The sequence below is a fragment of the Sebastes fasciatus genome, chromosome 8 (genome assembly GCF_043250625.1).
Source record: "Sebastes fasciatus isolate fSebFas1 chromosome 8, fSebFas1.pri, whole genome shotgun sequence".
Classification (NCBI taxonomy): domain Eukaryota; kingdom Metazoa; phylum Chordata; class Actinopteri; order Perciformes; family Sebastidae; genus Sebastes; species Sebastes fasciatus.
Genome location: NC_133802.1, coordinates 23,841,187 through 23,869,183, shown reverse-complemented (window position 1 = coordinate 23,869,183; position 27,997 = coordinate 23,841,187). Strand labels below are relative to the sequence as shown.

Here is a 27,997-nt window from a genome sequence, read left to right as displayed (position 1 = left end):
ATGACTGGTGCTAATTTCATTCCCTGCCTACATGCAACCAAGGTCTCTAGATCCAATTCTTCACCTCTGGCAACGAGAACTGAGCTGTGAACTCTCGCGATAACTTGACGTCGAGGGTAGTGTCAAATTCCAAGAGAGAGGAGAGGAGAGGAGAGGGGAGGGGAGGGGAGCCAGAGAGAGAGGGGCGCAAGGGTGAGTTTGTAAACACTTTATTACCCTTTAAATTCACCTTAGATATGCACTCCGCATACATTTAAGTCAAGTCAATTCAATATCACAAAATCATAAATTAGCCTTAATGGGCTTTACAATCTGTACAGCATTATGACACCCTCCCTCCATCCTTAGACCCTCAATTTGGGTAAAAGAAACTCCCCCAGTAACGACCTACACTTCTAACGAGCTTCATAAGAAAAAGTTCAATATAAATATGCAGTATCTTAATCATAAACCGCATTTTCTTATTTGCAGTCAACTGCTTATTAGGGAGACACATTTGATTACTTACATGCCTAAAATGTCACCCACCCATCCAATTAATAAAGATAATGTTGTCTTTGTGATTGTCTTGAACAATTTACTATTATGAGAGGGAATTCTTTAATCATAAAGACAAATATACAGTATAATAACTTTTTTGGACTCACCCATCAGCTGCTATATACAATACTGGCTTAACTCAAATGTACAATAATTTGTGCAATAATTAAATTGTGCAATACTCTGTCAATAATACTGTATTCATACCGTACATTTAAAGAAATACACTTATTTAATTCTTATTTATACCATTCTGGCATTTATATTTAACACACTTAATCGAACCCACTTCTCAGCATTTTGTATTTACTTATTAGCATTTTGTATTGCATTTACTTATTTGCACTGTGGTAATATGTTATACATTGCACGTCTCAAAGCAAATATTTGTACATATTTCACATTTCTTATATTCTCATTTTTTATTCTTGATTTTATTACTTACTTATATTTCTTTACATTAGGCTATTGTGTTTATATTGTAGCATTATGTACATCATTTACATGTTACTTACTCCTTTATTTCTTTTTTCTTTATGTCTATATAAGAGCAACTGTTACGCCCCCCCACCCCCCTCTGGGATCAATAAAGTATTTCTTATTCTAATAGTTTTACCTTAAACACTCATGTACTTGTCTACTATTTATGTGTACAATTGGGTGCCTTGATGTTCTATTTCTTTCGCGTTGCCTACAAAAAGTGATACAAAATTAAGATGAGCTTCCCATTCAGTATATCTTTTGTATCTATGTAATTATTCTGTGTGATTTGTAAATTGTATGAATATTTTCGAAAGCACATGGTTCAGAGAGACAGAACTAGTTGTTGTGTAATGTTAAGTATTAAACTAAATTCTCTGACCAATTACATTATGTGACCTGATTAGGTATTAAATGCCTTCATCACATATTTTAGTTTGATGGCTGTTACCAAATATGGTGCCTCCAAATTTTGATGAATTTACAAATAATGAGGAAATCATTGCAATTGCAAATTATCATCCTCAAAACTGAGCAGATAGTATTTATATAGGGCAAGGGGTAAGTTTAAACAGGTCTACCACATGTTGAGGACACAACTTGCGTATTTTTATCAATAATTTTTATCCAGCGTGTACATTGACAAAGGCAATATTTTCTTGTGTACACATGTTAGGTCCGATTTCAATTTTTTTTCTGAAAATCAGGAGCTTACATGCAACCTGAAGGACAGACACTACCCAGCTCACTCTCTGTTCAGGTGGAGGGAATCAAGACACTACCTGAGACACCACAGGCCAGAGAGCATCTCCACTCACAGAGCACAGAGGTTTCACAACAGCTTCTTCCCAGCTACAATAAGACTGGTGGCAAAGGACGTTAAAGAGGGACACAAATACCCCACACTTCACCTCCATACCATTATTGACACACAGTACACCTGAGCTGAATGGACTGTAATGCTGTGCAATATGCTGCCTTCCACTGTGTAATTGTCTGAAATATATTAATTATTTTCTTTAAATTTTTAAAATATTTTTGAGAGTTACAAGTTATTTTTACATGGTCATGGAGCATATACTGTATATTTGTATTCTGGGGGTATCGTTCCTATGCAGAGGGTAGTTTAGTTTATTTATTGACTACACTGAGGGCGTTTTATATTTTAATAATTAATTTTTTTATTGTGTTGAGTTAAATGTGCTACTTATTTTGTACTGTTATTACCTTGTGCCTTTTTTTAACCTTTTTTTTCTTTTCTTAAAGCTGACTCGGTATAAACTGCTCAGAAATCCAATGTACTGTTGGTGCAAATGGCAAATAAAACTTTTGAATCTTGAACCAAGATCAATACCTTCACCTCTGGCAACGAGATCTGAGCTGTGAACTCTCGCGATAACTTGACGTCGAGGGGAGTGTCAAATTCCAAGAGAGAGGAGAGGAGAGGAGAGGGGAGCCAGAGAGAGAGGGGCGCAAGGGTGAGTTTGTAAACACTTTATTACCCTTTAAATTCACAATTCACCGTAGATATGTCGACTACACTAAAGTATGACAAAGTCGCGTCCGTTTCCCTCAGTTTTCAGTGTTTGTTACTGTTTAAAACAACGCGTTTATGTAATTATCTAAAGTGTTAGCGGCAGTTGAACGTCTCATTCGGACCAACTGTCTCTCTGAGTGTCAGTCCGCTAACCAACTAACTGCTGGCTTCTCTCTGCTTTTATGTGACTTTAACTGTCCAAAGTGTCTTTAAAACACACCAGCTCACTTTGTATTCCATTAAACTAGTGTTACTGAGTGTTAGTTGTCATGGTTGAAGCTGGTAGTAGCGCTGTTAGTACACATTGTGAATGTGCGTTCGGCCTGTTGTTAACGGCTAGCTAACAGCAAGCTAACTCTAACTAACCATTAGTTTTTATCGTGGATACAAAAAGTTCGGGGTTTCTAACCAATAAGAATGAGCTGGAAGATGTTATTGACAGGGTCCAAAGCGTTGCATGCGATAGATACTGTTGACTGACGTGCTTGGAGCCAATTGCTGAAAAGAAAAGGCGGTCTTGTTACGGGAAAAGGCAGGGCTAAGTGTGCCCGTATGTGTCGCCAGACGGTAATGAAGGCTAAGAAAAAGACTAACTTTTTCACGTTGTCTGGAAGAAGGAACTAACGTTTTTTGGATTTCAGTTTGACCTCCTTTACATGCCTGAAAAACACTAGGAAACATATTCAGCCTGTCGGTTTTTTGGCGGTAGAGTCGGCTGTGATGATAATCTGGGTCTGAGCCTCTAAAAAGAAGTCTCCAAGTAATAATGATATCCATAGTATTGCAATGTGATCTGTTGAACGCCCCAGGATCCGCATCCCCATGCATGTCAACACCTTCATTAGGAATGTAGGTCATGTTTTTGGCAGACTTGTACCTCATTCCATCACATAGTTACACTGTGAGAAAAACTGCAGCCTGTTTTTGTCCCACCAAACATCTTGACCCACTCTGATAGAAATTTGACTTTTTTATGCAACAGAAATGTTATTTTCCTGCAACTTAAACATTATCACACATCTAATGTTTTAAAAATGTGTTGAGCATGTTGACTTGTACCTCATTCCATCACAGAGTTACACTGTGAGAAAAACTGCAGCCTGTTTTTGTCCCACCAAACATCTTGACCCACTCTTGAGTGATGATAGAAATTAGATTTTTTTATGCAACAGAAATATTATTTTCCTGCAACTTAAACATTATCACACATCTAATGTTTTAAAAATGTGTTGAGCATGTTGACTTGTACCTCATTCCATGACATAGTTACACTGAGAGAAAAACTGCAGCCTGTTTTTGTCCCACCAAACATCTTGACCCACTCTTGAGTGATGATAGAAATTTGACTTTTTTATGCAACAGAAATGTTATTTTCCTGCAACTTAAACATTATCACACATCTAATGTTTTAAAAATGTGTTGAGCATGTTGACTTGTACCTCATTCCATCACAGAGTTACACTGTGAGAAAAACTGCAGCCTGTTTTTGTCCCACCAAACATCTTGACCCACTCTTGAGTGATGATAGAAATTAGATTTTTTTATGCAACAGAAATATTATTTTCCTGCAACTTAAACATTATCACACATCTAATGTTTTAAAAATGTGTTGAGCATGTTGACTTGTACCTCATTCCATGACATAGTTACACTGAGAGAAAAACTGCAGCCTGTTTTTGTCCCACCAAACATCTTGACCCACTCTTGAGTGATGATAGAAATTTGACTTTTTTATGCAACAGAAATGTTATTTTCCTGCAACTTAAACATTATCACACATCTAATGTTTTAAAAATGTGTTGAGCATGTTGACTTGTACCTCATTCCATCACAGAGTTACACTGTGAGAAAAACTGCAGCCTGTTTTTGTCCCACCAAACATCTTGACCCACTCTTGAGTGATGATAGAAATTTGACTTTTTTATGCAACAGAAATATTATTTTCCTGCAACTTAAACATTTTCACACATCTAATGTTTTAAAAATGTGTTGAGCATGTTGACTTGTACCTCATTCCATGACATAGAGTTACACTGAGAGAAAAACTGCAGCCTGTTTTTGTCCCACCAAACATCTTGACCCACTCTTGAGTGATGATAGAAATTTGACTTTTTTATGCAACAGAAATGTTATTTTCCTGCAACTTAAACATTATCACATTATCACACATTTAATGTTTTAAAAATATGTGTTGAGCATGCTGACTTGTACCTCATTCCATCACATAGAGTTACACTGAGAAAAACTGCAGCCTGTTTTTGTCCCACCAAATATCTTGACCCACTCTTGAGTGATGATAGAAATTTGACTTTTTTATGCAACAGAAATGTTATTTTCCTGCAACTTAAACATTATCACATTATCACACATTTAATGTTTTAAAAATATGTGTTGAGCATGCTGACTTGTACCTCATTCCATCACATAGAGTTACACTGAGAAAAACTGCAGCCTGTTTTTGTCCCACCAAATATCTTGACCCACTCTTGAGTGATGATAGAAATTTGACTTTTCTATGCAACAGAAATATTATTTTCCTGCAACTTAAACATTATCACATTATCACACATCTAATGTTTTAAAAATATGTGTTGAGCATGTTGACTTGTACCTCATTCCATCACATAGAGTTACACCAGAGAAAAACTGCAGCCTGTTTTTGTCCCACCAAACATCTTGACCCACTCTGAGTGAGGATAGAAATTTGACTTTTTTTATGCAACAAAAATGTTATTTGCTGCAACTTAAACATTATCACACATTTAATGTTTTTAAAAAGTATGTGTTGAGCATGTATGCTTTTATGTATACATTTCAGGGTTGGAAATTAGCACCAGCCAAATGCTGGTAAAATATGCAACTGGCTGCTAGATTTGCTTCACTCACCAGCCAAAAAAAACAATGGTAATCTATAGAGTGGCTGCTAGATTTTGTAATCTACCAGCAACAGTGGCAGGTGGACAAAAAAGTTAATTTCCAATACTGATACCTTTGTGTCTTTGGCTGAGGTGTCAGTGATTTTAAGTCTGTCAATTTTATTATTGGGTTGTTAATTCAGTATTTGACTGACAATGCTACAGAGAGGCGAAGTCCCTCCCCTTCCAGATGACCACCATGGGACCTTATCTCGGAAGAAATATGAATGGCGAGAGACAAATATTTTTTTTATTCCGTTTGAGTTGCGCCATGTATCACACATGAGGTTTGTCAATTTAAAACATAATTATGCAAGTCAAGAAAGTCACAGTTGTGAGTCGCAGTGTCATTTAGTTTTGTGTGAAACCGCTCAGTGAACTACATCTCTCATCTCGCACAACATACGTCACCAACACTAGCTAGCTAGCTAACTGCTATGTTCCACGCACAGATGAAACGTTATCTTACCTGATGTGTTTTAGCGACTCCTGGTCTTTTTATCAGCTGGGAAGCGAAAGAACGAGCAAGACCTGTTGCTGGTGTGAGCTCATCCCAGTACGAAACACACAGACATCGTAGTTTCAGAGAGAGAGACGTCAGTTCCGCGACTTTTGGGTGTGTAGTCTTTCTAATTACGTATTTTCACAGTCTTAAACAGTTTTACGACCAACTGCGACTTTCTTGACTTGCAAAATTATCTTTTCAATTGACAAACATCATGTCTGATTCATGCCGCAATTCAAACGGGATCCAAAAATGATTGACTATTGTTCATATTTTTTCCGAAATAAGGTCCCATGGTTGTCAACAGGAAGGGGTATTATTAATTATGACACCCATCAAAATTGAAATCTCCAACGGATCTGTGATTTTATTCCATCCATAAAGGCGATGTGCAGCGCAGCATTTAAAAAAAAATAAAAAAAATATGCGTGCCATCGGTTAAGATACCTGTTGCTTACTCCTGCTATAGAAGGAGAAAGCATAAAGGATTTAATTAAATTAATGTCAGCACCAGAGGCTGTGCAGGATTGAGACACAAAACATCAAGTGACATGGTCTTTTTCTTTTGAATTAGAGCCAAAACCTCACGGCAAGTGCTTATAAAAGTTACAGACCGCAAATAAGCTCGGCACAGTGTTTTTGATTTAATTTTAGAAAACTACCCTGGCTGGGTAACATCCTGTATTGTCCTGCATTGTCTGCTAGCTCGGCATGGATTTAGCTTTTGGGCCTTGACAGTTATGCAGACATGGATATTGGATTTCATTTGTTCCATTTACCAAATCTCGGGTTCACTTTGCTTACATAAATACATATTGGCTGTTGCACACACCCAGTTACAGCCTAGATCTTCTCTCTGAAGCTCGTAGCCCACATTTACAGGACGTCACCTGTTATCCAGCAAATAACCACGATCCTTTAATTAATCAATCACTAACCGGCTTTAGCTATGTCACTCCCTCCCTCTCCGTCACTTTTTTTCTTTTTGTGGGGTCTCCCCTACCCTCTGGCAATTCAAGCCTCGGATTCCAGAGTCATGGCTGCAGCGCGAGCTATTAATACGGTTTGTTTAGTCAGTTTCCTAGCAGGCTGCATCAAACACTGGATGGCTGTGGCTGATTATAGCTGGGACTCGTTCCCCTACACCTGCTGAGTCGGAGAAATCCAAGTTAACGGTGGGACTTTTGGCAGCAGCTCAATGAGAGGGACAGGATTTAGGCCACTTTGACTGCTTGCGTGTCACCTTGGATGAAAGGAGGCAAAATTGGTGGACTTGATATCCTGTAAGACTGTAATGGATATCAATGATCAGGACTAATGTCACTAGCAGACTGATTTATTGTGTCTCGCAGATTTCAGGATTTTACTGTCTGCAGTAAAACTTGACACTGTCAACTCATTAATTACTCTTAAGAGTTTATTCTCCATGAGACACTTCTGACAGTCAAAGTAGTAATTTAACAGCATAATTTCTGTCTGTATTCATTAGGGCTGGTACGATATACCTATCTCCCGATTCGATACTATAACGATACTTGGGTGCCGATTCAATATGTATTACGATTTTTAAGAACTGCGATTCTACAAGTATTGTATTGCGATTCGATATTACGTTTTATTGCGATTTTTGGTAATTTTTTTAACAATAGATCATGGGAAAAAGTTGAATCATACACTTCTAGGGATTTTTACTGTTGGAAAATATCTAAATTAATACAGTAAACATTGATTTTCAGCATGTATGTAGTCTGAGATGTCCTGAAGTCAAATATATCCGCTATAGGCGCAGCTCTGATGTCAGACTCTGGCGGACCGTTTTTGTGTCAAAATATTGATTTCTTCAGTAAGTAGCCGTGTAATAAGCGGGATAATGTACAGCTAACGGGTCATTGGTGTGAAAGAATCCCCTTCAGGGCGATGAGAGACTCCGGGGCTGCGGGTCGGGTGCAGCATCGCCCTGTCGGGGATTCTTTCACAACAATGATCGGCTCGCTGTACATTATCCCTTACATATGTATTTTGTATATACATTGTATATACAGTTCCCTTTGTTAACACCTTAATTTGAAAACCGGACGTAGTCACACGTGTATACTTCCGCTCAGCTCTGTTCTCGTAGTACATCCATGGTCAGCTCCATCGGGGCCGTTTGAATGCATTTAACGTAAATGTCAGTATATGGGTGTGCTACAGATGTAGCGTCGGCCGATTTGACCATGGCAATGTGAGTGACGGCTGGCTTGACCGCACGTTACCGCAATACTTCCTTCTACCTCTGTATAGACTCAAATGTAGCAAATATATAGATTTACAAAATCGTAAAAAGGAATAAATCGCGATACATAAGTGAATCTATTTTTTTCCCACCCCTACTGTATTCATGTGAATCTAGCAGAGGATTGCAGATAGTGCTGAAGATTTCCTCCAAGATAGATTGTCTTAGCACAAAGCGAACACATCTGTTTTAATCAGGTTAAGATATTGGTTTGGGCAGCTATGAAAACAAATGGTATTTTCCACCCGTCGCCTCAAATGTATGGTGGACTTCCCACAAAATCAAAATCCCACTTTTCGTGTCGGTGCCAGCCAGCCAAGTTAATGTCTAGCATGTCTTTAGTAAGATGTAAACTCTGAAATCTGTTCCCACTCCGCACGCCAGATGTGTCCATTTCCCCACGCAGTCCACACCCTCGGTATAACGAGCTAGACGGAGTATCTCGTTTGCAGACATGTCTCTTGCCCAAATAGACTCAATGGATTGGAAGCACTTTGTGAGGGACCTGGCACCAACCTGTTGCCTTTCTCCAGAGCATGGGAGGTCTGCAAGAAATCAGGCTGCTCTGCTTTATCGGCCCTTTGATCTGCACAGAGAGGGACAGGGCTTTTGCTCGCAAACACGATGCAGACCTCCTTCGCTCCATAAAGACACGAAGCTGCTGAGAGACACAACGGTTAGGCCTGTTGCAGGCCCGGCGTCATGGGAGAGCGTTGTATTCCAGCGCTAGGCTTCAGTAATCATGTGTTGGCTCAGGGGCAGCTGTCCTCGGCAGAGGGAGGAAGGAGGAAAATATACTGACTTCAACACTGGGAAAACTTTCAGACATTTATGCCTCGCCAACATAATGAATAATCTGTCCCACTCAATAATGTTAGGCTACATGCTCACTCCATGTAGTATGTACAGCAGAGGTTAACGTGATCAATAACTCATTTATATTACAATACTTGACATGCTCAGTGTTGAAGTAACGTTGCTTTCCAGTTAGTGGAATTTATTAAATTGAATAATGAATTAAATGAACATGATTAAATAAGTTTTACAAACAAGTCAAAACAACATAGAAGTACAGTGGCTGTCGTATCATCATAGTCAAAGTACAAATTAAGGAGGTTGATCACAAAAGTCATGTAAGACGTAAACTATGAAATTCAGGGCTATCACAATTATTGCGATAATAACATGTGAACGCAAATTTGTTTTAACGCCACTAACACCTTAACACAACTGGCAATTTTTGGGTTGTAGCAAGCACAGTTTTAAAGATAGAGTGAAGATACTGGTATCATATGAAACTAGAAAACCCATTGGTACCAACCATGTCATACTCGCTTGTCGAGAAAGAGGTTTGAATAACGCTCCAAACTTGCACTAAATTTTGGCGAGGAAAAAGTGGCATGGCCATTTTCAAATGGGTCTATTGACCTCTGACCTCAAGATATCTTTATGAAAATGGATGCTATTGGTACCCACGAGTCTCCCCTTTACAGACATGCCCACTTTATGATAATCACATGCAGTTTGGGGCAAGTTATAGTCAAGTCAGCACACTGACACACTGACAGCTGTTGTTTGCCGTGTTATGATTTGAGCATATTTTTTATGCTAAATGCGGTACCTGTGAGGGTTTCTGGACAATATTTGTCAGTGTTTTGTGTTGTTAATTGATTTCCAATAATAAATATATACATACGTTTGGTTAAAGCAGAATATTTGTCCACTCTAATGTTGATAAGAGTATTAAATACTTGACAAATCTCCCTTTTAAGGTACATTTTAATCGATTGACAGCCCTATTCAAATTATTAAGGTCAAACACCATCCCTGCTCAATAGGGCTGCAACTAACGATTATTTTCATTGTCTATTAATCTGTTGATTATTTTCTCGATTAATTGATTAGTTGTTTGATCTATAAAATGTCAGGAAATGGTGAAAAATGTAGTTTCCTAAAGCCCAAGATGACGTCCTCAAATGTCTTGTTTTGTCCACAACTCAAAGATATTCAGTTTACTGTCATAGAGGAGTAAAGAAACCAAAAATATTCACATTTAAGAAGCTGGAATCAGAGAATTTGAATTTTTTTTCTTAAAGAATACTCAAATTGATTATCAAAATAGTTGTTGATTAATTTAGTAGTTGACAACTAATCGATAAATCGTTGCAGCACTACTGCTCATCAGCTCATGACTGTTTTAGCGAAACCATATTGAGTATTGCAGTAGTCAGTGGCTTTTGTTTATTGAAAGCTTTCTACATAGCAAGGTCTTTGATGCATGTTGGTAGTCGCTCTACTGTCAGTGGGACAGCGTTGTGTAATAGCTGCCAGACGTCACTTTGGGCCAGTTGAGAGTGCTGAAACATTAATGTCCCTTGTCCATCGCCATCACCACCCCTCCAATTCCCTGATTTAAATTCTAAGTTATTTTTCTACACTTCACAGTTTGTCTTCACATGTAGCGTTGTTCAGGCTGGTTTGGTGGAGTTGGGGTGTGTTGTGAGGAGTTATTCTCTGTGGAGACAGCTGATAGAAGCAGCGAAGCCTCCCACAGCTTTAGTTTATGTCACTTCAGCTTCATGAACAACAGGAGGAGAAACCAAACATAAGCATGTGCATGTTTAACTCTTGACATTAGCATCACTCAGGAAGAGAGCGATGTAGTATTTGGTTTGTAGTCCTGTGGAAAACTTTGGGAGTGTTTCATTCAAATGGCCAACAATGCTAACCTTATGTGCCTCTGTTTTTACGGTGTTAACAAATATTTATGCTATGTTAATAGCACCCCAATAAAGTCCCCATATTATGTTTTTACAGCAAAGGAGTGGAAAATAACGTTCATTTATTGAATTACAGACAAAATAAATATCGTATCTACTGAAATGTATTCTCATTGCAATTTTAAATTAATAAATAGTGTGGCTTCTATATACTTAAAATGAGAATATCTACAACAACCAGTCACATCTCATCAGTACTTCAACCAAACAGATAGCGAAAGTCCAGAATCTGAAACTGAAACTGATCATACAGTAATAAATTGGGACAAACCTATCAGACATCAGTCAATATGAAAAGGGAATGTGATGTAGGGGATGTATTTGAAAATAATTATGGTCAGTGTTAATGTGCCCATTTCAAGATATTTGTGGTGTGGAGAGTTCACAGAAAGTGGATGGAAACAGCTGAATCAGAGAGAGACTGAATAGGGGGTACATGGAGGTAAAAGGTTGGGAGGTGCTAGAGAGGTGAGGAGAAGGAGTGGTGATGGGAGAAGGAGGGATTGGAAGTGAGACAGAAGGAGAGGGAGACGTCTTTGTGTAAACGCTAGCTGTCGTTCTCTCTCTCGTGTAAGCGGCTCCTCATTCGCCAGCCAGAATCCCCCCTGTGTGAAGGAAGTATCACCAGGGAAACTTCGCCTCGCTGCCTCTGCATGTTTTCCTCCTTTGCCAGGGTTATTTTTAAACAGCATTCGGCTTCCTGCTCCAGACTAAAGACTACAAGCCACAGCATCCCTGTTTTGTTGTTTTCAGGATTTGCCACTTCACAAATCGAGAAAAAGCCGCAGCAATGTTCTCCTCTTCCCCTCTCCCACAGTTACATTGCAAGCTCTTTCCAAAAATGGGGGACGACCGACCTTTTGTGTGCATGGCTCACGGCTGTGGACAGGTAAGTGTTCTCCCTCCTTATCCTGGCTTTCAGGTGTATGCATGTGTGGGGTATTATTGTCGTTGTGTGAGTACTCTGACTACTTATAATTGAATTTATTTTACTTCTAAAAGAATTGAAAGCAAAAGAGAAAAGATATTGTACTTGATTTGAGTAGAATACAGCTTCATATACTGTATACTATGAGAGAACTAAAAAACCCTGAAAAGACTTTCGGTCTGCAATCACACTTTTCATCGCCAGAATAAACTTACTGGCTGTGATTTATGCAACGCTCTTAATGATCATCACACAGATAACATTCTAGCTAACATGCTGTCTTGTGAGACAACGCTGTCTCCTTCAACAATGACTCACTCTGGAAGCTCCAGTGAGTAATCAGAGCACAGTTATTGTTTCAACCTGTCACTGTTGACTTGTAGTGCCTGCAGACACAGGTTTGAGCCACGGCGGTGACTCAGCTGAGTGCCTAGAGCGCTCTCACATGCCAGTAGCGTGGTGCATTGTCGGGGCTTGGTCTGATATCATAGACAAATTAAAAGAAGTGTGTTATTCTAGGACTCATGATTATTCAATACAGGAAGCATCATGTCTGATGTTGTGCTGATGTAGCTGTCTGATCCTGTGTTCAGTTGGGTGTGATATCCTTAGAGCTAGGGAGGGATTATATATCTCTGTGGGAGGAAGAAAGTGTTTTATGTGGTTAAGAAACAGTTCATAAACTGTCGTCCATTCTCTGATCAGAAGATCTGTTGTACATGGCGGTTTGAACAACAGGCATGTAAAGCAGTTAAACATGTGTGTGCTGGATAAATAAATGATGATTTGTTTGGTTATTTTCATCTCAGAAAGTTATGGACAGCTAGGGAACCCTTCCCTGAACATTTTAACTTTCCTTTGACATGATTCTGTGATGTAAATACTCTGCATATTTCATTTGTAGATGTCATTGTTTATTTAGTTGGCAGTTAAAACAACAGAATCAAATGAGAGCTTTTCAAGGCAAAGTGATGTTGATGAAAGTGCGGGTCTATAGCTGTGGCATGAATGTTGGCAAACGGTTGCCTGTTTACACAGAGCAACATTATCATTCATTTTATCATCTCATGTCTCTGTCCATGTAACAAATGTAAATCTAATATTCACCCTCTTTTAACTCTGTATTGGTCTCTAAATGCTCATGTTCATGAGCTAGTGTTAGTCGCGAGCTGTGTGTGTCTGCAGTTTGGTGCTGGGCAGGTAACGCACAGTGGATTTAAAGATTGTTTCGCTGAAAAAAAAGCTGCTGGAATTGGGGTTGAAGAGAGCAGTGGGACTGAACCAACGGGCGAACCCATTTCACAATACACACCAGGGTTCCAGACTAACTTTTCCAGTGCAACCAACTAGGGCTGGGCAGTATATCAATATTATATCAATATCATGATATGAGACAAGATATCGTCTTAGATTTTGGACATCGTAATATCCTAATATGGCACAAGTATTGTTTTTCCAGGTTTTAAAGGCTGCATTACAGTAAAAAATGTTGTTCTTCTGAATTTACCAGATTATTATTTGCCTTTACCCACTTAGTCATTATATCCACATTACTGAGGATTATTTATACAAAATCTCAATGTGTAAATATATTGTAAAAGCACCAATAGTCAACACTACAATATCGTAGCAATATCGATATTGAGGTATTTGGTAAAAAATATTGTGATATTTGATTTTCTCGACTAAGTGATTAGAAGATTGCCAGAAAAATAATCGCTATTGTGATAATTGATTAATAGTTAAAGTAATTTTTCACTCAAAAATGGCAGAAAATGCTGTTTTCAGCCTCTCAAATATGGAGTTTACTCTGTTTTATATCATAATAAACGGAATATTTTGGGGTTTTGGATGGAAAAAAACTAGACATTTAAAGACGCCACATTAGACTTTGAGGAACTGTGATGGACATTTTTTTTAATATTTACTGACATTTTATTGACCAAATGATTAATCTAGAAAATAATCGATAATGAAAGTAATCGTTAGTTGCAGCCCTATTCATGATCAGCTCCATCTGACTCTCCGTCTCAACCCAACCGGTCAAGGCAGATGGCCACCCACCTAGAGCCTGGTTATGTTCAAGGTTTCTTCCCATTAAAGGGGAGTTTTTTCCCTGCTGCCGTCGCCAAGTGCTTGCTCATGGGGGAATGTTGGGTCTCTGTAAATTAACGAGTATGGTCTAGACTTGCTCTATATGAAAGGTGTCATGAGTGATTTGACTCTATACAATTAATTTGACTTTCGTACACGATATGCATCACGCGCTGCGCACCGCTACGCATCACACACTGTGCGTAGGGCACCAATAATGATCATCATTATGCACACATTCATTTTGATCCATGGGTAATGGAGAAATATTGATGAGTGCAGCTTTAAAGGTTCTCTATACGACATTCAGAGCATTAATATAGCAGCAAACAACTATTGTCTATGTAAAGATGTAGAAGAGTAATGTCCTGGAGTATGTCTGCTAGTCTGAGCAGAGAATGAAGTCTCTCTCCCTCTGTGTGTGTTGTAATCAGAGATTCTCTGTGCTTTGTTGACATAGTCGGTCCAGCCACGGGTGCATGTTAGTCCCTGTTTGTGTAACCCACTAGCTAGCTAATGGCTGCCACTCTGCACTGCGCTCCTACGGCAGGTTACCGCTGACAACGCCGTCCCGTAGAGCTGCACAATTAATTCTATATTAATCGCGATCACAATTTGGGCTTCCCACAATTAACATGATCAACTGCGATATGTAAGGGATAATGTACAGCGAGCCGGTCATTGTTGAAAGAAATCCCGACAGGGTCTTGCATCGCCCTGAAGGGGTTCATTTCACAACAATGACCCGCTAGCTGTACATTATCCCGCTTATTACACGGCTACTTACTTAAGAAATTAATAATTTCACACAAAAACAGTCCGCCAGAGTTCGAGAGCAGAGCTGCGCCCATAGCAACGGTGTGTTATAGATAGCAACGGTCGGCTATAAAGAAATAATAGACCTTAGAATGCTGTGATTGACCAATCAGAATCGAGTATTCAAAGCCGTGTAATAATGACGTTTAAAAAGCGTGCTCCACTCATAGAAAACTTGTCTAGTAAAACCAGTCTTATTTTGATGCAAAGATTTGTACGTTGGCAGGAAAGTAGTACAACATGAAAGTGAAAGCAGTGCTGTTTATTTAAATGTGAAAGTGCAATAAACATATTTTGTCCCTAAAATCAATGGATAGTCGTGATAAATAATCGTGATCTTAATATTGATCAAAATAATCGTGATTGGTTATCTTTTTTGGCCATAATCGTGCAGCCCTACCGTCTCGACTGACTGCGTCGTCGTGGAAGCGTAGCGCCCACTCTCCAACTCCCCCCCAGGTTAACACTGTTAGCTCTGTCTACACTGTTGCTGTTGTTTGTACTGTTCGCACTGTTAGCACCTTTAGCTGCTATCGTTTAAATATTGTATAGACACAAGCAGCCAAACAAGAAAGTGACTTAAAAAAAATACAGTCTAAAATTGAAAAAAAAAAAGATCAGGAACTATCTGATCAAAGAAAAATCGATTTACTCTACAAAATTGACCAGGCATTAGATTGAAAACTTTTGGTACTCGACAGTTTTCAATACATTTTTGTTTGTACCAAAAAGTATTGAAGTTCAATTCCCAGTTTTACATTATCTTTATGCAAATTTGTATGAAGCTCCGACACATGCTGCATTTTGTATTTATCATGTTTAATGATATTTCTTTGTGTACATTTAGACACAGAAGATCCTGAATGCTACAGCGCCGTATGTCGTTTTACGTACTCTGCCCTTTACAAGCAACAGTTGTCGACCAGGAAAGTCTGAATCATGCCCATAATAGAACGAGGATGATTGACTCCTGGCTTTGCTCAGGGTTTTCCTTTTACCAAGTTAACAACAACAACAACAACAGCCCCCCATTATATGATGCCCAGCGTGTACTGTGTGGGGAGGGGTAATCCTAGCTGCCAGTATCTCATACGGGGAGATTAGTTGGAGATAGTTTCCTCTGCCTTGTTCAGAGGGAAGAGACAAATGAGACATGTGGTTGTATTGGTGATGCTGCCTGGTGGTAGGGCTAAAAATAAGCCCCCTGACACTTGACTGTGTTTCCACTTCACTCTCTCACGACTGAACTCGCAACTGCAACGCAGCCCCCAAAATAGGCTGCAGCGACTGGTGAATAGGCTGGTACCAGAGCCAAGATTATTCCTCCTACGCCTCTGACTGATTCACCTCGCCACTTCTCCAAAGAAGAAGTGGTGTGTCTCAGACGATGGCTGCTGCTGCTGCTCTCTACTGAAAGTCTGATTTGCCCAAGTGCCAGACCTCCTGTAGCTTCCACTATGGATACCTGATAGGAAATAACAGAACATAAGCTAATGTAGAGCTTTACTGAGACACGTTTTATACTCTGACTAGCTTGACAACAATGTGTTCTCTGGAAAAAATACCTTACACCTGCATTTGCAGCGTCTGTTGTGATGTGTCAGCTCAATTGCTTTTTATATGTTTGCCATCGGGGTGTAAGAAAATATGGATACACATGAGTATTACGATATTATGTTTTGCGATACTGTTTTGTTTCACCAAAACACTATTGATTTTTAACTAACCTCGTAAAAATCTGACGGCTTGCCGGCGGACCCGGCCGCTGTTCTGTCCTTCAGAGGTTGTAGCGGGCTCAGTTTTAAAGCTAGAGTGAAGATACTGACATCATATGAAACTAGAAAACCTAAGGAATCCATTGGTTCCAACTATGTCATACTTGCATGTTGCACAGGAGCCTAAATAACGCTCTAAATGACCTCTGACCTCAAGATATGTGAATGAAAATGGGTTCTATGGGTATCCACGGGTCTCCCCTTTACAGACATGCCCACTTTATGATAATCACATGCAAATAACACATAACAAATGTGTTATTTTCACTTATTCTAAAATGGTGTATTTGAATATTTCTGCATACTGGTGTCCCTAAACAGTCTTAGAAGTACATAAATTAGGTATCACTGTATATATACAGTAAAGTATAATGACGTTAGTCCCCATAGTAGCCATTTCACATAGTGATGTTTTTTTACTCTGATTTTATACATATGGTGGTGTGTCTTTATACGATGACGGTTTTCCTAAAATTAGATAAAAAAACAAACAAAAACGAAATATATTGCCTTGCCTACAGTATCGCAATACATTGAATCGTAACACTTGTTGCATGATACGTATCGCCAGATTCTTGCCAATACACAGCCCTAGATGCCAGTGGCTTTCATACATCTTCATCAGTTTCTTGACATTATAAACCATTCCTCTTGCCTTACATTTGTGTGCTGTTAAAATCATTTCATGTCTCATCCATACAAGCCCTTTTTTCTTTTTCTTTTTCTAGATAATTCTATTTTGTGTAAAGATATTTGAGCCCATGTCCTGCGGCTATAAAGGCCCATTTAGGGCTTTTTGACACGAGGAATTGTACACCACAGATACAGTGCCTTTCATGGTTTGTCACATAATGTATACAGTATAAGCTGCGTGTGTTGGGCTACAAGAGATTATCTGTCTGTGATTATTGCAATTATGCAATATGATATCTGGGTTAAGCTTCTATAGGCTATTTTCTCAAATCAGCAGTACAAGTAGACAATTACCCGTAGGCTACCTCATATAATGTACTTATCTTTCCCCTTTTCTTCTTGTTCACTTGTTGCAGAGGTTTACCAATGAGGACCACTTGGCCGTGCACAAACACAAGCATGAGATGACACTGAAATTCGGACCAGCCAGGACTGACTCTGTCATCATAGCAGGTATGCACAGCGTCTTTGTTAAATATCCTCTCCCTGCACTCAGATGAAGACGGTTTTAGCATACCTCAGTGTGTTCCAACGCTATTAGTACACCCTCAAGAAAAGCAGATCCAAAGACACATTTATGACATGGGTTTCTATATTCAATGCTGAGTGTGAACTAAGTGTGAAAACGTTGCTTTGAATAGTTATCTCTGTTCGTTCCCTTTTGCCAGACCAGACACCTACTCCCACCCGCTTCCTAAAGAACTGCGAGGAGGTTGGTCTGTTCAACGAGCTGGCAAGCTCCTTTGATCAAGACGATGACGAAAAGAGAGCAAAGAACTCTGTAAGAAAGGCTAGATGATTTTGTCAATGTTTTCATCTGTGTGTTTATGCCTTTATGTATCATTATTTACAGAAACCAATGGAATTTTTGACAAGACTCCCACGTAGTGAAACATTACGTTTTACTTCCTTCTTTCTTACCTCAAGTGTTGATGTAGTCAAAAAAGATTGCCTGCAGAAATTCCTGCTTTGTGCACTTTGTCTGTGTAGTGTATGTAAACTATTGCAACAGCTTGTTAAGATGATTTTATTTAAATGGGTCAGTGTGTTTTAGTGCTCTGAATATAGTGTTAACTGATGCTGTGGTTGTTTGGTTTGTGTGATAAATACCACCGTCCTTTTTTAAATGTACTGTAGTCTCGGGGGGGTATCATGTCATGTGAATTGGGCTGCAGCTAATGATTATTTTCATTGACGATTAATCAATGTTGATTATTTTCTTGATTAATCGATAAGTTGTTTGGTCTATAAAATGTCAGAAAATGTAGAAAAATGTAGATCAGTGTTTCCCAAAGCCCAAGATGACGTCCTCAAATGTCTTGTTTTGTCCACAACTCAAAGATATTCAGTTTACTGTCATTGCGGAGTAAAGAAACCCGAAAATATTCGCATTTAAGAAGCTGGAATCAGAGAATTTTTACTTTTTTTTTCTTGACAAATGACTCAAACCGATTAATTGATCATCAAAGTAGTTGGCGGTTAATTTAATAGTCAACATCTTAATGATTAATCGATTACAGCTCTACATGTAAACTTACACTCTTTATCTCTCTCTCACCGTCTCTGTCCTTCTCAGCACCATGCTCCCAACTCTGTGGCCGTGGACATGACCATGCAGACATCATCATCATCAGACGTGAAGGTGAAAGAAGAGGAACCTGTAGAGGTCGACTCCTCGCCACCGAGCAGCCCTGATTCTTACTCTGGAGATTCAGACGACAGCCTAGAGCCTTTGGTGAGAGGAAAGGTTGGGCTGAATGGGAGGAGGGTGGATTAAATGATTTAATGATGTACTAATACCTCACTGCTATTCTCCCAGGACACACCACCCAGGAGTTCAGCCCCCACCCCAACTATTGTGCGTCCAGGTTCCCTCCCACTACACTTGGGCTTCGATGCCTTTCAGCCCACCATGCCGTCACCCACATCTGTCATCACACAGACACCGCCTTCCAATCGTACTCTGGGGTGAGTAAAGTCCTGCTACTGACCTCTGATGACTGCTTTAACCCTGATTTACTTTAAAAGTAGCTTCAAAAAACACCATTTCCACACACAGTCCACATTTCACATATTCTCTATCTGCTGGTTGTTGAACCTGTATAATGCTTATGAGTAGGGATGTCACGAGAAACGATACTTCGGTACCAAGTAGATGCCAAAATTCAGAAAATTGACAGTACTGGTTTTTCTACAGTACCGGTGGGCCCTAGACTAATGGCGTCTAAAATCCAAAAGGACACAGTCAACTTAGTGTTGACGCGTCCAGAGGACGTGCCCTATTTTCTACCTGATAATGCTACATTATGAACAACAAGTCCCTGTTGACAGCACAGTCCTGCAGAGCTAACGGCTAATGGAGGCTGCATTGAGTTTCATTGTGATGCGTTCAGTAAAAATGAGAAAGCAAAGTTAAATTATAATGTTATCATGAAAATTTAGTTTTTGGCGAGAAATAAATACAGTTGTTTGCATGTTTTCACAGCAATATAAAATAGATATTAGAGGGGGAATTATGAACACTAGCTCAAAGTGTTTATGGTTTTGTTTTAGTTTTTTACTGTGGAATCAAATTGGGAATCGTGGAATTTTAATGGTATTGGTACTGACTACTACATTTCTGGTATCGTGGCATCCTTAACTATGAGTGAACGAAGATGCTTTCATGGTTTTTGTGGCTACACTAATTGAAATATGTTAGTTGTTATGTGCATCTTTCATATATTTCCCTATCATTAACATGTGTTTTTGAGTGAAATTTGATCTACATTTCTGTGGGTTTGAGCCGTCTTTTTGTGCACAGCTTGGACGAGTAAGGATGGATGTAAGTGTGGATTTTGAGGGGATAGAAGTAGGGCTGCAACTAATGATTATTTTCATTGTCAATTACTCTGAATAGTATTTTCACGATTAATCAATTAGTTGTTTGGTCTATAAAATGTCAGAAAATGTCGTTCAGTGTTTCCCAAAGCCCAAGATGACGTCTTCAAATGTCTTGTTTTGTCCACAACTCAAAGATATTCAGTTAACTGTCATAGAGGAGTAAAGAAACCAGAAAATATTCACATTTAAGAAGCTGGAATCAGAGAATTTTGACTTATTGATTAATCAATTATCAAAATAGTTGCCGATTAATTTAATAGTTGACCGATTAATCGTTGCAGCTTTTGGTTGAAGTGGATATTTTTTTCCTAAATGGTGATAGTTGCTATGTTACTTTGTAGTAAAAAATTGTAATTTATACAAACCTGATTGAACTTCCTGTTCCTGTCTGCCTGTCTAGTTCTCCAACCAGCCACTACCCCATGATGATGCTTCCCTCAGGGCAGGCAGTGCCTGTGCTCCCTGGTCCATTACACATGCAGTCTGTCATTAATGTAAGGCAGACCAACAGTCTGAATATGTTTCAATTTTATAACTAAGAAGTTGTTCTCAGTTGTGAATACGTGTGTCTTTGTGCATCTTGTCTGGTCTCCAGCTGGCCCGACCCATGTGCATGGTACCCAACATTCCTGGGATCCCCGGTCCTCCTCTGGGAGGCAGCAGCAGCGGCTCCAACTCCCCTTCTGGCTACAGCATCCACTCAGAGGCCAAGATGGTCAGCACTAGATTAGCTCTCTATTTTTATATCTCTTTATCTCTTCGTTTCTCCATCTTCACCCTCCAGCCTTCCTCTGCACTGGCTTAGTTTGTTCATCATATGACTTTTTACTGCAGTTACTTGTTTATTTAACCCTTCAAGTGGAGATTAAATGAAAAAGGCCTTTTTAACACTTTTAGATCACATCCCCGGTCAAATTGTGCACCTATTTATCAATATATTTAAAAAATGGATAACCAATATTATCATGGTCTCCATCTATCAATCAATCTGCAACATTAGCAAAAAGGGAGGTGTGTGTGTAGCCAAAACAGTCCTCTGTAGCTCTGCTACATTCACCGCTCAACTATTCCGTTTCACTGGGGAATGTTCACCGTACAGAGGCTAAAGACACTCTAACCTCCGATCAGTTATTTCCAAATCATTACTCCCAGCGCGATAAAGCACCATATCACAAAGCAACATCATCTGAAAGTTGTTCTGGCAACATATAACTTTAATTGGATCACATCAGCTACAAAGCCTCCAGAGCTGAACCCTGTACAAAAGTGAACAGGATGTCACATGATTGAATGTGCTGCTGAAAACTGAAAACTTGAAAAACAAGCTGGAACTGTGTGACACTATTAGGTCAAGATGGGCCCAGATGTCTGCAGAATTAGAGCTCCTTTTTTGCATTCATGCCCGAGAGAAGTCAGGTTTTTCCTGAGGCGAAGGGCGGTACAACCTGGTGCTTTTTTGATTATGTTGTGAAAACATCAGAGATTGAGCAGAAAACAAATGTATTGCGTGTAAAATGTGTATCTGAGTCGCACAAACATTTGTCATTAGAAATAAATCAGCTTTCATCCCACAGTGCATCTGGTACATAAGTGTGATCAACAACTTACTTTAGGCTGTTTGAAGATTAGTAACTTAGGTTTAAGCCAAGTTATTGTTGCTGATACTATAAATGAGTTACTATAGATGAGTGCAGTCTAGGTGGATTGGGTTTGCTATGATGATGCGGTGTTGTTTAAATTATAACATAAAATGCACACAAAAAATGCTATAGCTATTGAATCTGACCTGCTGTGTTGTTGCTTTCTTCGCCTTTTTGGTGCATAGATATTTTCTGCACGTTGTGCGGATTGGACATATTGAAATCGTACACAATAGTGTACAACAACACGGAAGCTCCATAGTCCGAACCATTACGGCAAACTTTATTATTCACAAAGGCAGCGCAGACCAGATCCACTCCTTCCGTTCTTACCTTTCACAATAAAAGCCCTGAACATATACACTGCGTAACTGTTTGACAGAGCCAGACGCTGCTCTGGGTCTCTCTATGGGTGCTCTCTCGGTATTTGGTACGCTTCCTGCGTGAATCTTTTCAAACCTTTTATTGAAAAAGTGTTGCAACTGTCGCAAATTCGCATCATCGCTGCCAGTATGAATAGTTTTGATACATAATATTCGCAGGCGAGTATTTCGCGTTTTCGTGTTGTTTATTCGTCACGCTCCCGGTGTGTGAAGGCCTTTTTACTTCTATTACACCATTTATACTGTTGGTTTGGGCTGTGTATTCTAATTCCTGTGCTTGTTATTGATGTTGGTCATATCATTGTTCTCCTGTAGCGTCTGAAGGCTGCACTGTCCCAGAGCCCGTTAGGATACAGTATGGGGGCTATGGCCATGGGCGGTAGCCCCATGGTACCAGGGAGGGCCGAGCAGAGCCAGCTGCTCGTCCAACATCCAGATGCTCCATCACCTGCACAACCTCAGGTACACTGTGTTGTCTATAGTCAAGGACCTGACTGTGACATGACTTTCAGGTCCAGGCAAGTCACTTAAATTTGGAAAATCTAAGAAATGACCAAAAGTAACTGAGCTAAACATGTTTGATGTATGGCTTATCACCTGCTTTAGTTACCGAAAACTGGGTTGTACTTCTTGTAGTGAGATGACTATAATGTGCTCTGACTAAAATAATGAAACTATGACTCAAACTTCCCTTTTTCTTTCTCGTCTTTCTTCCGCTCCCCTCCCCTGTCTCTCTGTTTCCTTCTCACCCTTACCCTGCTCTCCCTGTAGGTATCTCCAGCACAGCCTACAGGTGGGCGGCGGCGGCGGACGGCAGAAGATGACCCAGATGACAGAAGGCAGCGCTTCCTCGAGAGGAATCGGGCCGCTGCATCGCGCTGCAGACAGAAACGCAAACTGTGGGTCAACTCCCTAGAGAAGAAGGCCGAGGAGCTCTGCAACATGAACGTCTCGCTGTCGGTAAGTGGGCCTCCTGGAGTGGGTGGGCGCCGGGTTGGGATGAGATGTAGCCTGTAGGCAGACCTGTGTTAGTGTGTGCACAGTCACACTCACTGTGCACAGTTGACAGGCTTTCAACTAGTTGTGGAAGTTTGTGAGGTGTTTTCCATCAGTTTCAGGCAGTATTGGGTAATTCTACAAATGGTTGAAGTTACAGGACTTGAAACTGTGGGAGTCATTATGACTTGTTTCACATCATTGTGTTATTTGGTGGTGGTTTCACGACATGACCACTTCCCTACCGCCAGCTGTACTGTAGTGGAACCCAGACTGTTTAGAGCTGAAATACATTAAAAATCCATTAGGGGAAAAAATTGCATGCTCTCTCTGTTTTGAATAATATGACCCACATTAGTGAGGATTTTTCTTTTGGGTATTCTGCATGAACTATGATATGAATTCCCGATGAGTTATTGAAAAGTCTTTATTTTCTGATCCTTCAGAATGAAGTGTCTCTGTTGCGGAACGAGGTGGCTCATTTGAAACAGCTGCTGCTCGCCCACAAGGACTGTCCTGTGACCAACCTACAGAAGAAGACCGCCTACTTAGGTGAACCTTTTTGAAATGATGACGTTACTCACCTGGTAGCCTCTTGTGATTGTTTTCTCACTCATAATTATCCCTAACATAATTCTTAAATGACAAAAAAAAAAACAAGATAATGTCAACAGCTTTTCAGTGAGGCTGGTAGGGAGTGCATTCAAGGTTAAAGGTGCTAAATTCCAAATAAGGTAAGATAAGATATACCTTTATTAGTCCCGCAGTGGGGAAATTTGCAGTGTACAGCAGCAAAGGGGATAGTGCAAAAAACAAGATGCATCAGCTAACACATTAAAAAAAAGAGCTATAGAAAGTGAAACAAAATATGAACCATTTAAGAAGAAGGAAGTATAAAAATAGAAGCAGTATATACAGTATCGACAATAAACAGACTATTAAAAAATTGCACAAGTGGAAAAATTATATTGCACAGTGGGAATGAAATTAAATTCCAGCTGAAAATATTGCACAGTATGAATTACACCTGATAACCACTGATTGGTCAGAGAGAATCGTCACGAGCGCGACACAGGACATTTTGCACAAACTCGCCGTTTTTAAATAGCCAAGCTACCGTCAATAGCGACTGCAATTTTTAATTCACTCGACCCAGATTAAAAAAAATGGCAGCTTGCAAAACTACACCGTACACACTACATACACTACGCCGTACGATTGACGAAGTGCAGATCCTCTGTTTACGGCAGTTTCACGTGGCTTCGCTACATTGATAAGCTGAGAATCCCACCTACACTGAGGGGGTACTATCTGCAGTGGAAACAAGGCATGGAGAAAAGGACCTGGTACCAAACGTGAGTCGAGTCGAGCAGAGCCGTACAATGCAGTGGAAACATGTCTTAACATCACTCGCATGGCTGACTGGCTACGTAAACAAAGCACAGAGAAGTGTGACTTCATTCTCTGCTCAGGACACTGTTACTCCTCTATATCTTTACACTGCAAATAGTTGTTTGCTGCTATATTATTTCGAAATATGAATTTCAAATTTGGCTCCTTTTTTAAAAGTGAAATGGTTTTGCCAGTTTAAATATAAATCTGTACTCCTGTCGTCTTTTTTTAGCTGCAGAAGAGAGCATGAAAGACACCTCAGAGCCTACAGGTTCCCCCGCCCCGGTGATCCAGCACAGCTCTTTGGCGCACAGCCCATCCGCAGGGCACAACGGCCTGAGCTCAAGGGCAGCAGCTGAGGCCATGGCTATGTCTGTGCTGGCAGGAATGGGCCAGCAGCAGAGGGGTGAGGGCGGACCCTCTCACATTATCATGGCTGCACAGTCTCATACTGCTGCCAGATGATGAGCGATGCCAACGCGGCCCAGACTTGGCTCACACGCGTCACCCAGGGGTAAAAAAGAGCAGCGGACCCCCACCCCTCCCCACACCTCCCAACTTTCCCCAATCTAGAAGTCCAAATTTCTCATCTTCGCTGTGCTCTCTCTGACCCTCCGGTGGAGCCATCACGCTGTGGCCTGGAGCTCAGCAGCAGCCTTCTGGGAATGGACTGAGACTTTTGAGAGAGCTTCCTGTTCACTTTGCCATAGACTACAGGGGCTGGACTCCAACCTCACATCCTCGTATCCCCTCTGTGCTTCCCCGCCCATCACACCCTCAGTCAAAAAGACTCTTCACTGGACTGTAGGACTGCATCGCTCCGAGTGTACTGCCGTAATGAACTTACACACAGTTGTTGCATAAACACTCTCGATCAAATCAAACACCAAACACCAAACACCAAACACCAAACACCAAACACCACACGGGGCTTTACACTGTTTTCAGCAGGGAATTGTGCCTTGTGCTCCTCCACTTTTTATCCATGCACACACCCACACATGCCATCACAGCATACGTCCCTTATACATCCCTGGCTCCAAAGATGCAGTAGCTGTCTAGACGTCAGTGACTCAGATCTCTTTTGTAAATGGTTCCACCTCGAGGTGATCTCAACACGGACCCAAAAACCTTACCTCAATTACTCCCCCTTTCTGAATAAACTGTGTGTGATTAGCTCTGGGCGTATATATTTATGTACATCAGAACATAGCAGTTTGCCTACTCCTGATCTGATACGTTAATAGCTGGATTGTTAGCATGTGACTTTTTCTATTAGGGTGTTCTTGATACAGCTATGTGCAGCTATATTGTTTTTATTAATTGGCACATCCTCCCAGATTAGAACCAAAATACGTTGGACAAACAGTGTATTATCTTAAAATTAGTTTTTTTTTCTGAGCTGAAGGGAATTCAACCTCACTTTCCTCTAAAACAGGCAATTTCGCTGTTTATTGGTTTGTAAGTGGATTTCCATTTTATATTCTCGTGACTGTGTTTCTGTGTGTGGGCCCTGGACTTACTGTAACTGTTATTTTCACACTTCTCAGGATGGTTGCACATCCTTGCTGCTCGTTGGAAGTGCGATGAACCCCCTTAGTCTCTCTGCTCTTTACCAAACCTAAACTAAAGCCATAATGACCATGGAAAAAATCTGATATCTGAATCTCCAAAGACCACCTTGTACATGTTCTGGGGGCAGGAAGTAAACAGCCTTACTGTTATTTAGTGACTTAGATGTCACAGTGACACAATCCACGGTTTACCACTGCTTGTTACTTGCACTTACACTCACCCTCACACAGCCTCACACAGCCTCACACACCCTCACATACCCTCACATACCCTCACACACCCTCACACACCCTCACACAGCCTCACACAGCCTCACACACCCTCACACACCCTCAGACACCCTCACACACACAATGTCTGATCATTTTTGCCTTAAGATCACATTGGTGCCTCCGATATCCCCCCAGAAGTCATACAGATTTGCTCATGTGAAAAACAATGGAGCCTTAGAGAAGTATATTTGTCTTAATTTGTTAATTTCATCAAATGAAAAACAACCAATGAGGAACAAGAGATTTAATCCTCAAAGCCTTTGAAATGAATGGTTAATTTAACCGTTAGTCTCTTTCCGGTGACATAAAATGATCTGATGCTTGTCTGTCATCTGGTGGAGAGACGCAGCAAAGACATCTTCACATGTAAAAGGAAAAAGTTCACTTTCTGAATGGCTCCAGTTCTTTAGAAATCCCACCAAGATATTTTATCAGTATATTTTTACAGAAACACCTAAACAAGCGGTTTGCTTTTCTTGTTTTTCTCTCCTGTATATTGTTCTCCCTTCATTTGTCTGAACATATATTTACAAGATGTGATATTTCAAAAACAAGATGTCTGTCCATTAACACAAGGGCATGTCTTTATGCACTAAAAAAATGCAAGTTTATTGTTGCTTTGTATTTCTGTTCATTTAAAGTTTTTTGGTCTTTTTCAGAGATATCAGATCCTTTTTTTAAAAAATCATATTTTCTCCTATCTGTACTGTATACGCTAATGGGAATTTGCTCAGCAACTTTAACACCTTTACACCTTTGACTGAACCTATTTGTCCTACAGTCCCAATGGCGACCCCGGCATTTTGTTGTACTTCGGAGCTGGCGCTATATTTGGCTGGCAGTCCCTTTATAGACGATTGTTCATATGAAATGAAAAGTCAAACTATATTTAGCTTTCATGTAATTCATGTCCTTGGCACCTTTTCTGTCATTACTTGTTTTCTGGTGTGCTATTTTTCAGCACTAAACAACCTTATGTCATAACGCTTCTGATTGTACTGATGACTATAGAAACTAATTTCTTTAATACACAGATTTCTCTATTTGTTTGGTTTCTCTACAGAAAAAATGTCATTAGTTTGTTTTTAAAAAGTGATTTTATCCCCTTCGTTACATCTTTAAAGATGAATTTGGTCATGTCCTTCTAACTTATTTTTTTAAATTGGTCAACTAACAATTGTCATTACAGTCTTTGGTATAATAATGTTACCTAGAATTGTTGAGAAAAGAGCAATTTAATGAAAAATGCAACAACGTGAAAGTTGCACATAGTATATTAATGGTTTTTCACACTCCCATTGTTGGACTGATTTCAGAAATTGTCCTTGTACTGTACATATCTGTACTATATGAATATATTTACTTTTCCATGCATGTCCAAGTGGAATACTATGAACACTTACAGTGCTGCAGTTTTAATTAAAGAAACTACATCTTAATGAACATATATAACGTTTTGTTTGTTTGTTTGTTGTCAGTTTAGATTTACAGATGTTTTCTGTAATCTTACATAACAAC

At 39.9% G+C, this 27,997-nt stretch overlaps 1 protein-coding gene across 4 annotated transcripts; it reads left to right on the top strand.

The window, feature by feature from the left end:
• Positions 1-120: 120 nt before the first annotated feature.
• Positions 121-27,918, top strand: atf7a (activating transcription factor 7a). 4 transcript variants are annotated; one of them, XM_074644499.1, is made up of 12 exons: positions 121-192; positions 11,850-11,921; positions 17,695-17,791; positions 18,007-18,119; positions 18,915-19,085; positions 19,158-19,306; positions 20,622-20,715; positions 20,817-20,936; positions 22,560-22,706; positions 23,016-23,204; positions 23,687-23,792; positions 24,865-27,918. In XM_074644499.1, the coding sequence occupies exons 2-12, from the start codon at positions 11,874-11,876 to the stop codon at positions 25,095-25,097; spliced, it is 1,467 nt and encodes a 488-aa protein (XP_074500600.1). In that variant the 5' UTR covers positions 121-192; positions 11,850-11,873; the 3' UTR covers positions 25,098-27,918. The 4 variants fall into 4 exon arrangements, with proteins under 4 accessions (XP_074500600.1, XP_074500602.1, XP_074500599.1 ...); XM_074644501.1 differs by having other exon boundaries at positions 125-192; positions 18,915-19,073; XM_074644498.1 differs by lacking the exon at positions 121-192 and adding an exon at positions 2,382-2,498.
• The last annotated feature ends 79 nt before the right edge of the window (positions 27,919-27,997 follow it).

Coding starts and splice junctions, on each gene's coding strand:
- atf7a (XM_074644499.1), top strand. CDS start 11,874: ATGGGGGACGACCGACCTTTTGTGTGCATGGCTCACGGCTGTGGACAG. Junction 18,120..18,914: donor AAAAGAGAGCAAAGAACTCT/GTAAGAAAGGCT, acceptor TGTCCTTCTCAG/CACCATGCTCCCAACTCTGT. Junction 19,086..19,157: donor AGCCTTTGGTGAGAGGAAAG/GTTGGGCTGAAT, acceptor CTATTCTCCCAG/GACACACCACCCAGGAGTTC.